Source organism: Gopherus evgoodei, chromosome 3 (genome assembly GCF_007399415.2).
Source record: "Gopherus evgoodei ecotype Sinaloan lineage chromosome 3, rGopEvg1_v1.p, whole genome shotgun sequence".
Lineage (NCBI taxonomy): Eukaryota > Metazoa > Chordata > Testudines > Testudinidae > Gopherus > Gopherus evgoodei.
Genome location: NC_044324.1, coordinates 199,145,170 through 199,163,429, shown reverse-complemented (window position 1 = coordinate 199,163,429; position 18,260 = coordinate 199,145,170). Strand labels below are relative to the sequence as shown.

Here is an 18,260-nt window from a genome sequence, read left to right as displayed (position 1 = left end):
CGACCTGCGCAAACTCAACAGATACGTCATGAAGTTGAAGTTCCGTATGGTATCCTTAGGGACCACTATCTCTTCCTTGGATCCTGGAGACTGGTACGTCACCCTCGACATGCAAGACGCATACTTTCATAGCCATCTTCCCGCCGCACAGACGGTTCCTTCGGTTCGTGATCAACCGCTGCCAGTATCAATTCGCGGTCCTCCCGTTCGGCCTTTCCATGGCCCCGAGGGTGTTCACCAAATGTATGGCTGTAGTCGTCGCCCACCTCTGTCGCAGCCGCATACATGTATTTCCGTACCTCAATGACTGGCTGATTCGGGGGTCATCAGAGGCACAAGTCCTCAGCCATGTCCGCATGGTCAGCAGTCTCTTCGAGAACTTGGGCCTCATCCTCAATATAGAAAAGTCAACGCTAATCCTCACTCAGAGGATAGAGTTTATCGGAGCCCTTCTGGACTCGACTCTGGCCAGAGCCGTTCTTCCTCTATCAAGGTTCCAGACCTTGACGGCCATTTTACGATGACTGCAGACAGCACCTTTGACCTCCATACGCATGTGCCTAACTCTATTGGGCCACATGGCGGCTTGCACGTTTGTCACCCGGTATGCGCGGCTTCACATGAGGCCCCTCCAGTCCTGGCTCATCAGTCAGTACCATCCAGCCCGGCACCTTCTGGACGTGGTTGTTACCATTCCCCAGGACATATTAGGTTCCCTGAGGTGGTGGCTGGACCAGTCCATGGTGTGTGCGGGGCTGCCGTTCCATCCACCCCAGCCTTCGGTGTCCCTGACAACAGATGCCTCAGATCTAGGTTGAGGGGCCCATCTCGGAACCCTATGGACACAAGGTCGGTGGTCACCTCACGAACTAGCCCTCCACATCAACGTATGGGAACTGAGGGCAGTCCGCCTCGCTTGCCAAACATTCCATCATCAACTTCAAGGTTGCTGTGTCTCGGTATTCACCGACAACACAACAACCATGTATTATATCAACAAGCAGGGTGGCACGAGGTCTTCTGTCCTGTGTCAGGAGACCGTGAGGCTCTGGGACTTCTGCATAGCCCACTCCATTCACCTCATCGCACTCTTCCTTCCCGGGGTTCGGAACACGCTGGCGGATCATCTGAGCAGATCCTTCCTTTCCCACGAGTGGTCCCTTCGCCCGGACGTTGCCCTTTCGCTCTTCCAGAGGTGGGGATGTCCCCGGATGGACCTCTTCGCGTCCCGAGGGAACAGGAAATGCCAGATGTTCTGCTCCTTTCAAGGCCAGGAACCCGGTTCGGTAGCAGATGCCTTCCTATCCCTGGACGACGCATCTGTTCTACGCATTCCCTCCGTTCCCGCTCGTCCACAAGGTCCTTCTGAAGGTGCGCAGGGACAGGGCCCACTTGATCATGATAGCTCCAGCGTGGCCCAGGCAACATTGGTACTCCATGTTGCTGGACCTGTCTCTAACCGACCCTGTCCCCGTGCCCCTTCACCTGGACCTGATCACCCAGGACCACGGTAGGCTACGTCACTCAGACCTGCAATCACTGCACCTCACGGCGTGGTTCCTGAGTGGCTGACCCGGTCCGAACTCCGTTGCTCTACCCCAGTGCGGCAGGTGCTCCTGGGCAGCAGGAAGCCTTCCACTAGAGCGACTTATTCAGCAAAATGGAAGTACTTCACCTGCTGGTGTGCGGAACACAGTTTCCTTCCCACTGAGGTCTCCATTGCCATTATCTTAGACTACATCTGGTCCCTTAAGGAGCAGGGCCTGGCGATATCATCTCTTCGGGTTCACCTGGCGGCCATCTCCACCTTTCACCCAAGGGAGGATGGCCGCTCTGTGTTTTCTCATCCTATGGTGACAAGATTCCTTGAAGGCTTGGAGCTTCTCTACCCCCAGGTTCGACACCCTACCCCTACCTGGGACCTGAACCTAGTTCTCACCCGGTTCATGTCCCCTCCATTTGAGCCATTAGCGACTTGCTCCCTGCTCTATCTCTCCTGGAAGACTGCCTTCCTGGTGGCCATCACCTCAGCCAGACGGGTGTCGGAGCTCCGGGCTCTCACCGTAGAACCCCCCTATACAGTGTTCCACAGGGACAAGGTCCAGCTGAGGCCGCACCCAGCCTTTCTCCCCAAGGTGGTCTCAGCCTTTCATGTCAACCAGGACATCTTTCTCCCTGTCTTTTTCCCAAAACCCCACTCGTCCTGCAGGGAGCAGCAGCTTCACTCACTGGACGTCCGTCGAGCGCTTGCCTTTTATATAGAGAGAACCAAGCCGTTCCGCAAGTCCCCCCAACTCTTTGTGGCGGTAGCGGAACGTGTCAAGGGGTTACCTATTTCCTCTCAAAGAATCTCCTCATGGGTAACATCCTGTATCCGAGCCTGTTATGACTTGGCTCGTACTCCTCCGGGTCACGTGACTGCGCACTCTACCAGGGCTCAAGCGTCATCGACAGCTTTCCTCACCCACGTGCCCATCCAGGAGATCTGTAGGGCAGTAACCTGGTCCTCCGTTCATACCTTCGCTTCCCATTATGCCCTGGTCCAGCAGTCCAGAGATGATGCGGCCTTCGGCTCCGCAGTGCTACACGCCACGACTTCTCACTCCGACCCCACCGTCTAGGTAAGGCTTGGGATTCACCTAACTGGAATGGATATGAGCAATCACTCGAAGAAGAAAAGACGGTTACTCACCTCTGTAACTGTTGTTCTTCGAGATGTGTTGCTCATTTCCATTCCACCCTCGCCCTCCTTCCCCACTGTCGGAGTAGCCGGCAAGAAGGAACTGAGGAGCGGGCGGGCCGGCAGGGGTATATATCAGTCGCCATGCCGGCACCACTCTAGGGGGCGACCTGCCGGTCCACCGGAGTTGCTAGGGTAAAAATCTTCCGACGAACATGCACGCGCGGCGCGCACACCTAACTGGAATGGATATGAGCAACACATCTCGAAGAACAACAGTTACAAAGGTGAGTAACCGTCTTTTCCCCTCCACTGGCTATACCACATAAAGAGGTTTATGCTGCCACCTTAAGCTAATCAACCTGGTCTTTAGCTCCACCAGTAGAGGCTCATTCCTTTAGATGTGGAAGTCCTGGTTTCAGTCCCCACAGATAACTCTTCCACTGACATTGTTACAAGTAATGCCCTGTGTGGACTTCTGAAACTTAGAATGAGCATCCCCAACTAAATGGGAGTGTGGTGTCCATACTAACACATTTTGGCTCTTTGTTTTAAGGTGTGTATAGACGAGTCTGCTTCTGTGCTTAGCTCAAGCATTAAATGTTTATGCCTTTAGATCCAGGTATCATAGGTTCAGTCCCAGCAGGTGACCTGGCCAATCCTTATCACTACATAAGGATTTCTCCCTTCTGCCTTGATCATCTAGTTTAGATGTCAAGTATCGGAGGGGTAGCTGTATTAGTCTGGATCTGTAAAAAGCGAGAAGAGTCCTGTGTTACCTTATAGACTAACAGAAGTATTGGTGCATAAGCTTTTGTGGGTGTCTGACAAAGTGGGTATTCACCCACGAAAGCTTATGCTCCAATACTTCTGTTAGTCTATAAGGTGCCACAGAACTCTTTGTTGCTAGTTTAGATGATATCCCTCCCATTTTAGGAGATTTTTTTGGAGCTATAGACATGAGCCCAGGAGGAAAATGAGAAATTACTTGTGTCCTTAGGGAGTAACTAATAGCTTTTTTCCCATGTTTTGTCAATTCCTGAGTCAACAATCCATTGATGGCCCTGAGTATATCTAGCCTGTCTCCTTTCTTGGGATGGAGGGTGGGATTGGCATTTTTAGTACTGAGCATTGTTAGCGATATCTTAAAGTCTTTCCTCTGTCTGGGCCTAATGTCACATAGCCTGATAATGACATTAAAGATTTTTCAATTTGTTTCTTTGCACCTTCAAGAACTTAGGGTTGGCTTTTTATCTTTAGACAAAGTGGGTTCATGGTTCTTCCACCCCAATCTGGCATCGAAGTCTCAAATCAGGTTAGAAGATGTCTTCGCATCTGCAGCCTCCTAATCCATGGAGATTGTATGTGAGATTGTATGTGAGGTCTCTGCTAGTCTTTTTCCTTTTCACTTCTCTGTATAGACTAGTCTAGTTCTCAGTTACAGATGCAAGATTTTATTATTTGCAATTTGGTGTTTATGTGGGTTCTCAAATAGGTACATTCTAGGGTCTTTTCCCTCTCATATGATGGTGACTCTTTAAGGCCACTGCATCCTCTTTTTAATCCTTTTACTCTTGGCGCTCTGCTTCAGTTCCTGTCAGGGTGTAGCTGTTGTGGCTTCAAGAATCACAGACAGTGTGTTCCATTTAATAAGCCCAATATGGTTTATTTTAAAAATCAAGTGTCTAACGTGTTCAATTTTGCCTTACTCTTGGAGAAAGTGTAAATGGCTAACATTAAAAAAAATGTTGCTTTCTAAGTTCTGAGAGCATATACAAATGGGGGAATAAGTAAAATGATTAAGCTATTTTTTAAAAAAAAATTAATGACTGTGACTTTTAAGTTTTTCTGAAAGAGACAATAGTTAAGATTGTCCGTCACTGACAATCCCAAGAGATATTGTTCCAAACCTAAATATTTTAAATATGACCACTTACCCCTAAATATATGGTGGGTGGTGTGTTGTTTTCACACTGCATAATACAGTAAAATCCTCCCAAACAAGGGCTCTAATTACCAGGAGCTGAGCTGGGTGAGCAATTCATACGTGAGCATGTACATGAAATAAGCATGCACGTGCACAATATTCTATTCCTCCTCCTCCTTTGTGCCTCTGGTTTGTGAGCAAGCAGGAAATAGAAACTGATGAGAACCTTGTTTTCCAAATACTTCAGAGCACAGGAGTCTAATCAAGTTTAGTTCCATGCTTGGCTGATTGAAATGGAGCCAAAAGAAAGAGTGCCAAATAAAACCAGCATCTTAGTTTGTTGCTGTTGATTTTGTAGATATGGTAGCTTTTTCTGCATCAACGAAGATATTTTAAAAGGGAGATGCAGTGTAAAATTTTACAAGATGTGACAACTTTGACGACTATCCCTTTAAAAATATCTGGAGAGTGTATTGGAGGACTTGAGTCTTGGTAATATGATAATGAGACTTTCATCATTAATGCTGGGTAAATCCAATCCATGCCAAATGGTACTGTACTTTTCTCTGTAATTTCATCAGAGATTCCTAGGATTGAATGGGCATGGATACTGAACTACATTCATTCCTACATGTGGTACCTCCAAGACACCAGTGAAGCATGTTGGCAAGGAGTCAGAGAAGCTTACATTGCCCCTGCTAGCAATCAGTCCAACACCTTCTTCAAGTGCTTGCACATGTTTATTCCAATGACTCTGGTGCCAGAGGCTCCATCTTCAGGCAGGCGATACCAGTATGTTTACGGCGCTGTCAACCCTGGAGGCATTCACAGCAGCCAGGGACCTGCTTTTGTTGCCAATGCCTATATCTCCTGCAGTGCAGGAATTGGCACCACTGATACAGTCAGACAGGGAGCTATCTTCTCTCAGCCTCTGCCCAGTATTAGGACCCATGGTACCATCCAAGGGAAAAACCTCCATGCTAGCCTCAGCGCATACTTCACCATCACAGCACTGATCTCCAGCAACAATGGGGTCCACAACCTCCCTGGTCGCCTTGCCCAGACTTTTTGTCTTCAGAGTCAGAAATGAGGTCACACTCCTCTCATCCTCACAGCCACCTGCACTACTCCCTGAGGCACTTCTACCCCACCATACCAAACACAATGGTACCACCGAGTGTTTGGCCCTCTCATCCTTCGGGGCCAGTGCCAATGCAATGGCCATTTTGGACCTCGTGCAGGTTCCCCCCCAGCCCAGGGTCCTTTCTCAAGGCACTCCTATTTGGTGGCTTCCAAGAGTAGAGCACTACCAGTGCCTCAATGGGAGACTCCCAGTCCGGACTCCAGTACCGATCTTCTAGAAGAGGGCCCATGGGTCTTGGCCAAAATGGAAGGAGGGGTGGAGGCCCTCAACCAATGCTGGCTTCCGCCTCCTCGTCCCCGAATGAGACAGCTGACATGTCGTCTTTCCAAGATGACCACAGGGATCTCCAGGATTTGTTAAAATGGGTGGCCTTGAATTTGGACATCCAGGCAGAGGTGGTCACAGAGTCCTCTCTTAGCCTGCTGGACATCTTGACAGCAGAGGGCCCCTCAAGGGTGGCCCTGCCACTCAATGAGGGTATCATGGACCTTGTTAAGGTTCTGTGGCAGATCCACTGCTTCCCTTCCCCCATATCAAAACATACGAAGCAGAAATATTATTAGCCAGTCCAAGGTTATGAGTTCTTATACTTGTATCCGCCTCTGGGCTCCCCAGTAGTATCACCCACCAATTAAAGAGATCACCCGGGGCAAATGGGTGACACTATCTAAGGCAAAAGACTCCAAACAGTTGGACTTATTTGTCAGAAAGAACTACTTTACTTGAGGGATGCAACTTAAAACAGCAAACCAGCGGGCACTGCTGGGTCACTGTGAGTTTAATAGGTGGGATGTCATACACAGGTTTAAAGATCTGCTCCCTTAGGAAGCTAGCCAGGTGTTCTTCTTGCTGGTTGACAAAGGGAAAACCATAATGAGGGCCTCCTTGCAGGCAGCCCTGAACACAACTGATTCTGCTGCCAGATCCATGGTCTCAATGCTAACCGTGCGCAGGAGCTCTTGGTTACAGTTTTCTGGTCTTCCTCAAGAGTTCCAGCAAGCCCTCCAGGATCTCCCCTTTGAAGGATCCTCGCTCTTCTCTGAGCAGACCAATGCTTTGCCCCACCGGCCTGCCAAGATCCACAGAGGAGAAGGAGCAGGAGGTTTGAGTGTATGCCACCTCCACCAGCTTCCACCTTAGGGCTGACACATGCTGCTCCCAGGCACTCAGGGAGCTTGAAGCTCTCCTTTTGATGGGATGCTCAAGGTTGCCATCCCAATCCCTGTTAAATTGGATCCAGTTGCCCCTCTGTTTTTGGACCGCCTGTCCCAATTTATCAGTGCCTGGACCCATATCAGCTCAGACCTCTGAGCATGAGCTGAGCATGGTGGAAGTAGAATACAGTCTCAAGTTTCTTTCTACTCACCCTTCCCATTCCCCTCCCCATCCCGCTTCAGGGACCCTTCTCACAAGCAACTCTTGGTCCAAGAAGTCCAATCCTTCCTTCAGATCAGAACTGTGGAAGAGGTTCAACAAAACATGAGAGGAAAGAGGTTCTACTCCCATTATTTCCTAATTCTGAAATCCAAGAGTGGTCTCAGACCTATTATAAATCTGCGCCGCCTCAACTGCTACCTCAAGAATCTAAAGTTCTGTATGATCTCTCTGGCCTCCATCATTCCCTCTCTGGATCTTAGGGATTCGTGTGCTGTCCTCAATTTAAAGGACGCATATTTCCACATATTGATTTTCCAAGGCCACAGAAGGTTCCTCAGATTTGTCGTGAACCAAGCACACTGTCAGTTTGTGGTGCTTCCATTCAGCCTGTCAGCTGCTGCACATGTCTTCATCAAAGTCATGGTGATGGTAGCGACCCTCCTGAGGAGACAAGGCATGCACAGGGCTCAGGTGGAATCCAGAATCCAGCTCATCCAGTCAAGCTTCCAGGCCTTAGACCTGCAAATAAACATGCAAAAGTTTACCCTCGTCCCAGTGCAGAAGATAGAGTTCATTGGAGTGGTACTCAGTTCCACACAGGCCAGAGCTTTCCTCCCGGGAGATTCATTTCAGGCGATCACAGTCCTGATAAGGTCCTTCAAGGCCCAATCAGTTACCACAGTGTGGAGCTGTCTGAGACTCCTGGGCCACATGCAACGTGTGAGGCTATACTTCAGACCTCTTCAGGTATGGCTGGCCATAGTGTTCTCACCTGTCACCATCTGGACTCGGTTCTCACCATACCTCCTCAGGTCATCATTTCCCAGAATTGGTGGCTGAACCATCATGTGATTTGTGTGAGAGTATCCTTTTTGCAGCCCTAATCTTCGATGTCCCTGGTTTCAGACATGTTGGTGCTGGGTTGGGGAGCCCACTTGGACCCCTCAGGACTCAAGGCCTTTAGTCTCCAGAAGAACACTCTCTCGTTATCCTTCTGTCTCACATTGTGAACAAAGATGTATTGGCTGTCCGGGACAATATGACAGCCATGTTTTACATCAAGAGGCAGGGTGGGGCATGTTCTTTCTCGCTGTCCCAGGAAGCAATTCATCTGTGAGAATTCTGCATAACACATTCAATCCACTTCAAGGCTTCTCCCTTCTGGGAGTGCAGAACCAACTGGCAGATCGCATTAGTAGGTCTTTCTCCATTCACCACAAGTAGTCACTTTGGCCGGACATCACAAGGGACATTTTCCTGTAGTGGGGGACACCCCAGATAGATCTGTTTGCTACCCGAATCAACAGGAAATGCCACCAGTTCTTTTCCCTGTGAGGCCACAGGCCGGAGTCTCTCATGGATGCTTTGCTGCTGCTGTGGACAGATAACCTGTATTAGGCCTTTCCTTCTATCCCACTAGTGCACAAGGTTCTGATGAAGATCAAGCAGGACTAGGTCATTCTCATAGCCCCAGCATGGCCCAGGCAGCGTTGGTTTGCCACCCTGTTAGGCCTCTCAGTGGAGGGCCCTGCTTCCGTTTCCTTTATATCCAGACCTGATCTCCCAGGAGATCAGTTGCTCCATTCGAACCTCAGCTCTCTTCATCTGATAGCCTTGGAAGCTCCCTGACTGAATCCTGAAGAGCAGGTCTACTTGGAGCCGGTTCATCACGTCCTGCTAGGTAGTAGGAAGCCCTGCACCAGGGCTACTTACTTGGTAAAATGGAAGCAGTTCTCCATCTGGTCTTCCCAGCATGTAATTCCACCCTTGAGTTCTTCATTGCAAGTTATATTGGAGTACCTGTTGCATCTGAAACAGCAAGACTTGGTTATTTCTTCTGTCAAGGTCCACCTTGCAGGGATATCAGCCTTCCATTCCCTATTTGACAGGCAGTCTGTCTTCTCTCATGTGGTAGTTATCCATTTCCTTAAAGATGTAGAGAAGTTATACCCTCAGGTTAGAGATCCCATTCCTCCCTGAGACCTCAATCGTCTTATCAAAGCTTATGGGTCTTGGGTCACCTGCTGGCAACATGCTCATTAACTCACCTCTACTGGAAGATGGCCTTTTTAGTGGCCATCACTTCAGCCAGAAAGGTTTCAGAGATGTGTGGCTCACGTCAGAGCCCCTGTACACAGTTTTCTTCAAGAATAAGGTACAGTTGTGTTCACTCCCTGCTTTTCTCCCAAAAGTGTTTTTGCACTTCCATTGCAGTCAAGCAATGTTCCTTCCAGTTTTCTTCCCAAAACCACCTGAGAATAGGGAGGAGCAATGGCTACACTCTCTAGATGTTAGAAGGGTCCTAATATTCTATATAGAATGGACTAAGCCGTTTCATAGATCTACCCAGCTGTTGATAACAGTAGCAGAGAGGATCAAGGGATTCCCTATCTCCACTCAGAGAATCTCGTCCTGGATCACATCATGCATTTGCATGTGTTATAAGTAGGCAAGTGTTCCGTCTCCAGCTAACCTGACTGCACATTCCACAAGATCACAGGCCTCCTGAGCCCCTTTTCTAGTGCAAATCCCTATTCAGGTCATCTGCAGGGTGGCAACCTGGTCATCAGGGCACATGTTCTTGACACACCATGCCATCACTGAGGTTAAGATTTTGTCACAGGTATTTTCAGTAAAAGTCATGGACTGCAAAACCGGCAATGAACACAAATGAATATAAGCCCACGACCTGTCTGTGACTTTTACTAAAAATAGTCAAGGAGGGAGACTAATAGACAGCCCCATTGGGGGCTGACCACCAGCCGCAGCTCTGGCCTTGTCGCTGCTCCTGTGGTGGGAGCTGACCAAGCCCTGGTTGTGTTTCCAGCCCAGAGGCCGCTGCTCTTGTAGCAAGGGCTGGCCTCCAGGCCCCGGGGGCTGACCCGGTCCCAGCTGCTGCTCCTGCGGCGAGGGCTGACTGCCAGCCCTGGGAGCTGCTGTTCCTGCTTCACCCCTGGCAGCCGCTGTTCCAGCCTGGGGGGGGCTGACCCAGCTCTGGCTGCTGCTCCAGGAGCCCCAGGGCACAGTTCCGGCAGCCCTGGAAACTGACCTGGCCCTGGCCACTGCTCATGCTGTGGGGGCTGATCACCAGCTACTACTCAGGCCCCACCACTGCTCTTTTGTGGGGGCTGACAGCTGCTCTAGTCCCACCACTGTGGCAGGTTGAGTCAGCCGAAGAAGTCACGGAGGTCCATTAAAGTCAAGTAATCTGTGATCTCTGGCCTGGTCTACACTATGCGTTTAAACCGAATTTAGCAGCATTAAACCGATTTAACCTGCACCCGTCCACATAACGAAGCCCTTTATATCGATATAAAGGGCTCTTTAAACCGATTTCTATACTCCTCCCCGGCCAGAGGAGTAGCGCTGAAATCAGTATTGCCATGTCGGGTTAGGGTTAGTGTGGCTGCAAATCGATGGTATTGGCCTCCGGGCAGTATCCCACAGTGCACCATTGTGACCGCTCTGGAAAGCAATCTGAACTCGGATGCACTGGCCAGGTATACAGGAAAAGCCCCGCGAACTTTTGAATTGCATTTCCTGTTTGCCCAGTGTGGAGCTCTGATCAGCACGGGTGGCAATGCAATCCCAAATCCTAAAAGAGCTCCAGCATGGACTGTACGGAAGATACTGGATCTGATCACTGTATGGGGATACAAATCTGTTCTATCAGAACTCCGTTACAGAAGACGAAATGATAAAGCATTTGAAAAAATCTCCAGACTATGATACGAAAGAGGCCACAGCAGGGACTCAGCACAGTGCTGTGTGACAAGCGTAACGGAAAGCCAAAGAATCAAATGGACGCTCATGGAGGGAGGAAAGGAGGGGGTACTGAGGACTCCAGCTATCCCACAATCCCCGCAGTCTCCGAAAAGCATTTGCATTCTTGGCTGAGCTCCCAATGCTTGAAGGGTCAAAAACATTTTCCCGGGTGTTTCAGGGTGTATGTCGTCAATTTACGCCCCCTCTTCCCCGTGAAAGAAAAGGGAAAAAAATCGTTTCTTGCTATTTTTCAGTGTCGCCGTATGTCTACTGCATGCTGTTAATAGACACGGTGCTGCGGCGCTGAACAACAGCATCCCCTCCCCTTCTTTTCCTGATAGCAGATGGTACAAAATGATGGAAAACAGTCATCATCCCGTGAGTGCTCCTGGCTGGCCTCTGTGAGGTCGGCTGGGGCGCCTGGGTAAAAATGGGAATGACTCCTGGTCATTCCCGGCAGATGGTACAGAACGGCTGGTAACCGTCCTCATCATAGCAACTGGAGGCTGAGCTCTATCAGCCCCCACTTTCATGTCTAAAGAAAAGATTCTGTACTGCCTGGACTATCATAGCAGCGGGAGGCTTTCTCCCCCTCATTTTATCTCACTAAAAAGTCAATGTTTCTTATTCCTGCATTCTTTATTACTTCATCACACAAATGGGGAGACACTGCCACGGTAGCCCAGGAGGGTTGCGGGAGGAGGGAAGCAACGGGTGGGGTTGTTGCAGGGGAACCCCCTAGAATGGCATGCAGCTCATCATTTCTGTGGGATCTCCGGGGCTCTGACCTAGAGTGGCTGTGCTTTCTGGCTCTCTAGTAGACTTGCCCCATATTCTAGGCAGGACTGACTCTATTTTTAGACAAAACATAAAGAAGGGAATGACCTCTGAAGTCATTCCCATTTTTGTCCATGCGCCCCCGGCCGACCTCAGCGAGGCCAGTCAGGAGCACCCATGACAGCAGCAGACGGTACAAAATGATTGATAACTGTCACCGCCAATTTCCAATTGCAAACAGTACAAAATGATTGATAACCGTCATCTCATCACCAATTTACAATGGCAGATGGTGCAATAGGGATGGTAACCGTCTGTGCTACCTTGCAAAGGCAAATGAATGCTGCTGTGTAGCACTGCAGTACCGCCTCTGTCAGCAGCATCCAGTACACATACGGTGACAGTGACAAAAGGCAAAACAGGCTCCATGGTTGCCATGCTATGGCGTCTGCCAGGGCAATCCAGGGTAAAAGGGCGCGAAATGATTGTCTGCCATTGCTTTCACGGAGGAAGGATTGAGTGACGACATTTACGCAGAATCACCCACGACCCTGTTTTTGCACCATCATGCATTGGGATCTCAACCCAGAATTGCAATGGGCGGGGGAGATTGCGGGAACTATGGGATAGCTACAGGATAGCTACCCACAGTGCAACGCTCCAGAAATCGACGCTAGCCTTGGTACATGGACGCACACCACCAAATTAATGTGCTTAGTGTGGCCGCGTGCACTTTACTTTATACAATTTGTTTTACAAAACCGGTTTCTGTAAAATCGGAATAATCCCGTAGTGTAGACATACCCTCTGTGACAGAATCAGATCCTTAGCCATCACCCAACAGGCTGTAAGCATGTCCATGAATTCCAAGCCTGTCTCCTATACAACTGCTTGCGAGTTACTTACATTGGAATGGACTAAGGTGACCAGATGTGCCAATTTTATAGGAACCGTCCTGATTTTGGGGTCTTTTTCTTATATAGGCTCCTATTACACCCCACCCACTATCCTGATTTTTCACATTTGCTGTCTGGTCACCCTAGAATGGACATGTGCAAGCACTTGAAGAAGAAAAAACAGTTACTAACCTTCCGTAACTGTTGTTCAAGATGTGTTTCACATGTCCATTCCAAGAACCACCCTCCTTCCTCTCTTAATGGAGTTAGCTGGAAAGAAGGAACTGAGGGGGTGCAGAGTTGGCAAGCCCTTTATACTGATTCTATAAGTGTGTGACACCAGAGGGTGCCAGGCTGACCCGGCAGTTACACTAGGGGAAAAATTTCCAGTGACTGGGCTTGAGGCACACACACACACTACATTGGAATGGACATGTGCAACCCATCTCAAAGAACAAGTTACAGAAGGTTAGTAACCATTTTTTCAAGAGCACTGTATTCACCTAGAATTTTAAAATATGTATGTCATTTAAAAAAAAAGTCTTGAATTTTTTATCTTTTTGAAATAATAAAAATATATATTTTTTTAATTTCATTGAGTAGCAGGTACAAGCTTTTGGAGTCAAAATTAGAGTCTACACTAAAGAAGTCTCTAGAAATAAAAGAAGAAAAAATTGCGGCTTTGGAAGCTCGTTTAGAAGAGTCAACAAATTTAAACCAGCAGCTGCGCCAGGAACTTAAAACAGTAAGGAAAAAATGACATGACCATTTTTTCCCTCCAGTTATAACATTCTTGAATATCATTCTTATTTTCCAATTTTATTTGCAGTTTGTAATGATATTCTTACAACATTAAGTACACTTGACAAAATAATTCACTTATCTCTCAAAATACTTAAGCTTCAGAAGTAATGCATTCTATATTACAAGACACAGGAAAGCTTGTCTGTAATTTTCTGAGCACTTAAGTTTTCAAAAACTCACATTACATAAGAATTCAGATCTTTGTTCAGTAAAAATATTAGAGTGGTGATTCATGATTGTGGTCTTGAATTTTTCTACAAGATTTAGTGTGTGTGAGGAACATTGTTTTCAAATAAATTATTTACTGAATTTAGACCTTAAGACAAGAGTGTTGTGTCTTCAACATTGCTAACTCTTGTGAATTTATCTCAAGAGCTACAGTTTTTGCAGTATTTGCTGTTCATTGTCATGTACAATGGTTTTTAGTTGAAGAATTATGGGTGAACAATTATTGCAATTGAAACTAGAGGCTTCATTTTCTTGGCTTACTGATCATTCCAGTATCTCAGCTGCATGCTCTGCACTGCTGTGCATGTACAGAATCCTAGTGTAGAGACTCCAGCCAGTGGCAACTCCAAGACCCTACCAATTCCCACAGGAAAGGTGGTGATTAAAGAGGGTCACTTTGAGGAGAGGTATCCCTGTTCCCACCCATCTTCAGCTTGCATTTTTCTCCACACTGCTGCTGAAATAGTGTATGTAGGTGATAGTGGGGAAGAGGACAGGAAGCAGTGTTCATTAAGGTAGGAGAAAATGCCAGAGAAGGGAGCCTAAAACAATACAGTGCCCAGTGGAGAGGCAGAGGATGATATTTGGGGAAGGCCAGGAGTACTCAATGGAGAGGTGGTGGGAAACGGAGTAGGGACCTGACAGTAGTACTGAGAAACTGTCTGAAAGAGGAAGAGCATGTATTGAGGAGAGTTCAGAGAACCTTTGCCTTACATCAATCAGGGAAAAGAAGAGGGGAGGACCCCCTCAATTTCTGTAGGTGCATTTTGTCTGTGTTTTCATCAAAAAATCCACACATAAGGGATAGCGAAGGGTGATCTCTAAGGCTTTTTATAAAAGAAATTCCAAAAGCAAACCAAAAAGGAATATTGATATTTTTACAGAATGCACAATTTTCAAGCCAATCTCCTGACTTCTTTTGGCCTGGATCATAATTTTTGAACTCACAGAGTTGGCAGGACTGTATCTTGCAGATAAGAGTTACATCATGGGCCAAGTCACAGAACTTTGATGGTGGGTAGAAGAGAAAAATGCTGTTGAACTCAGGGCTTGATTTGGGGTATAAAGGATTCTCACTTCCCAAGAAATCTAGAATTTAGTGATACAACTTTAAACACTGGAATGGGATGGTCATATGTGAAATTTACCCATCTAGATTTTTACACTTGTATAATTAATTTGAGGTACAATTGAATTCACAAAAGATACATGTATCCAACACATAGTAGATAGGGGTGTAGTTGTTCTGCTGGCAGTTTCATGTTTTATATTTATATAATATGTGTAAACTCCTACAGTTAAATTGACAATTATAAGTATTAAAAATATTCATTGAGTTTCTTGTCCTGTGCAAATTACATTCACACACAGTTAAAAAAGAGTTTGGGGGTTATATTTTCAATTTTTGTAATTGTCTTAATTGATTTTAGGTGAAAAAAAACTATGAAGCTCTCAAGCAAAGACAAGAGGAGGAAAGGATGGTACAGAATTCTCCTCCAAGAACTGGTGAAGAAACCCAGTCTGTCAATAAATGGGAAAAGGAAAATCAGGAAACTACTAGAGAACTATTGAAGGTTAAAGATAGATTAATAGAAGTAGAAAGGAATGTAAGTTGTTTCAATTTTAATTGTTTAATGTGACGTAAGAGTGAGGTGGCCAGAGTAAAAATGTGAGTTAACAGACATGGGTTTTCTAGCTCAGCCAGTAGAGGCTCATGCTTTTACTCCCAGGAGTGTCACATTACAAGTGATGGCCTCTGTGGGGATTTAATCAGGATAGACCCCTGACACTTAGGGCATATCTAGATTTACCTCCGGAGCAATTGATCCAGCGGGGGTCGATTTATCACGTCTAGTGAAGACACGATAAGTTGACCGCCGAGCGCTCTCCCATCAACTCCGGTCCTCCACTGGAGCGCGACGCGCAGGCGGAGTTGACGGGGGAGCGTCAGCAACTGACCTACCGCAGTAAAGACACTGGGATAAGTAGTTCTAAGCACATTGACTTCAGCTACACTATTTTCATAGCTGAAGTTGCGTAACTTAGACTGACTTAGCTTGCCACCCTCTCCCCCTTAGTGTAGACCAGGCCTGAGGATGAACTTCCATTCCCAGGAGGAACGTGTAATCCACACTTACACAGAATGACACTGACCTTCTCTAGAGGCTGAACCACATAGTGCTTTATGGGTCTCCTACAGTCTTTGCACTGTCAGACTTGGGTCTTTTAGCTCAAATAGTAGAGGCTTATAGTTTTTTGAACCAGAGGTCCCAGGTTCAATCTCTGCTGCCAGTGACACATCCATGGGTGTCACATACAAACAGGGATCTGAGTGTAAGACAGTAATTATATTAGTGCCATTTGAATGTCTAGTTTGGGGCCAGTTTTGAAAATGTGTCCTCCCTCCATTCCTGTATGAATATCTCAGGTTAGTGTGGCCACTAGATTCCTAACCGAAAAACAGATAAAGTAATAACAATGTGGAAGCTTTATCTCTCAATTGCTTCTCTCTTGTGATTTTAATGGAAACCCATAACTTCATCTTATTTGTATTTAAAATAAATAATTTTCTTTGTAGGTAAAGTAACCTAAAATATAAACAATGTCCTGTTGATATGCATGATTCTTCTATCTTTAACCTTTTTTTTTTTTTTTTTTTTAAAGAATGCTACCCTGCAGGCAGAGAAACAAGCACTGAAAACTCAACTAAAGCAACTTGAGACCCAGAACAATAATCTACAAGCTCAGATTCTGTCACTTCAGAGACAGACTGTTTCTTTACAGGAGCAAAATACAACCTTACAAACTCAGAATGCCAAACTTCAGGTTATATTTTTATATTTTGCTTTATCGTCGGATTCAAAATAAATGTAGATGTTTTTCAAGTCAGAGCTTTGCTATTAACTGTTTGGCACTAGCAATCACAATTTCAGTTGATATGGAAATCAAAGCACCTCGCACCATTTGTAGTTTGCACTAATAACAGTCAGTAATAAATTGTTACAACAAGGCATTAACATCATACATTTATCATGTTTAAAACCCTTAGAATTTATGCACAGGAACTAAGTGTACTTTTTCAGCCTCCTTCCACACCTTTTTTTTTACCTTCTTGACTTCTGGTGATGTAAGCAGTTAAAGCACCCTAAGCACTAATATTAGGTGAGATACTCTTTAATATTTTCTTAAATGAGTTAGAACTAATGAAGTGTAAATTGACACATAATACTAAAAGAAAGATTGTGAGCACACTGAATGGCCATGAAAATGTAGAGAAGTGGGCCAAAATTAATGGGAGATTTAATTCAGATAAATGCAATGTAATTTGCTCAGAAAAAAATAAAGCCATATACTTTGATCCTGGGAGCTCTGAAAACAAAATTAACATTCACAAAGATACGTTAAGGAAATCAAAGCTAAATTGCCGTCCCTCCCAGGCTATCTATATTTTCAAATACAGTTTCTGCAATAAATGAATTCCTCTAGCAAATGGTTCTTGTGTTTTTTAGGGCTCCAAGAATCAAACAGCTTTAGGGAGTACATACAAAGCTCTCAATAAGATATTGTGAACAAATTGCTACCATGCTTAGAAAGGCCACTCTAGTTCTAATATCCCTCCAGACCCCCAGAAAGAAAAGGAATATGAACAGAAGGGAAAAGGAATTGAAATAACTAGGAAGTAGTTCCTATTTGGTTTCAAATTGGAACCATGTATCCTTTTCCATATGGTCTTGCAGGATATCATAAGAGATGACTGGGAGTTCACAGCTACATTGAAGAGTCTAGGAAAATAGGCCCAAAAGGACTAAAACATACATCGTTGAAATCTGATGTGGTTTCATTGCAATGGCAGATTTGGCTTTATCCCCCTTGGTGAAGGACACTCCCAGTGAATTAGATTTCTTTCATAAAGTCACCTGGACATAAGAATTAGACTTCTCCCTTTACAGGAATTATTAAGCTACATCAGCCACCTTGAAAGCATCAGCAGTTTGTTTGTTTTGCCTGGCCAATGCTAGTATAGATAGATTCTCTTGTAGACATTGTACTCAGAACTAAGAAAGGATACAGCCTAAGGGCCTCTCTCTGGAAAATCTCCTGTGTGGCTGCTTTTGTTTTAGGTCATCACTTGAAACCTTCATCCCTTGTTCTTAGGTAGAGAAGTGGGATACAATGCAGTTTCTTACTGGCACATGAAGTTCCATGGATCTCAACTAAACAACTAATAGAGGCTTCAAAATACTAAGTACCCAGAAGCAAGCTCTTTAAAGAATCTGTGGGAAAATAGATGAATCATCAGAAATGACCAAAAGAGCCTTGACCCCTGCTATTATACATTACAGAAAGTAGAAGTCTTATTTTAAGTCTAACCAATCATTTCTGGTATTTCACGCTAACAAACAGCACAGAGAGACAGCAGTTACACAAGAAGATATAATTAAACCAGATAAGTCTGAAACAGAGATGGATTCTCAGATCAGCTCTCAGCCTCCTCAAAACACAATGAATGACTCCCTTCCTAGCCCAAAGTGAACACCAAATTGGTATCAGATGCCTTTAATTTGTGAACTGATGACTGCTGATGACTTTGAACAAATAAGTTCTGGGTGTAGTCCAAAGAAGATATACAATAGTAGTATTAGAAGCAGCATTACCCCTTCT

The 18,260-nt window shown here is 46.0% G+C and overlaps 1 protein-coding gene across 9 annotated transcripts in view; it reads left to right on the top strand.

The window, feature by feature from the left end:
• The window catches only part of CCDC88A (coiled-coil domain containing 88A), a 356,902-nt gene that overhangs the window by 266,941 nt on the left and 71,701 nt on the right, over nt 1–18,260 (top strand). For all 9 annotated transcript variants that reach the window (XM_030557801.1, XM_030557800.1, XM_030557794.1 and 6 more), the window contains 3 exons: nt 13,170–13,311; nt 15,029–15,205; nt 16,263–16,424. In XM_030557801.1, the coding sequence (XP_030413661.1) occupies nt 13,170–13,311; nt 15,029–15,205; nt 16,263–16,424 (481 nt within the window). The remainder of the gene's footprint in view (nt 1–13,169; nt 13,312–15,028; nt 15,206–16,262; nt 16,425–18,260) is intronic.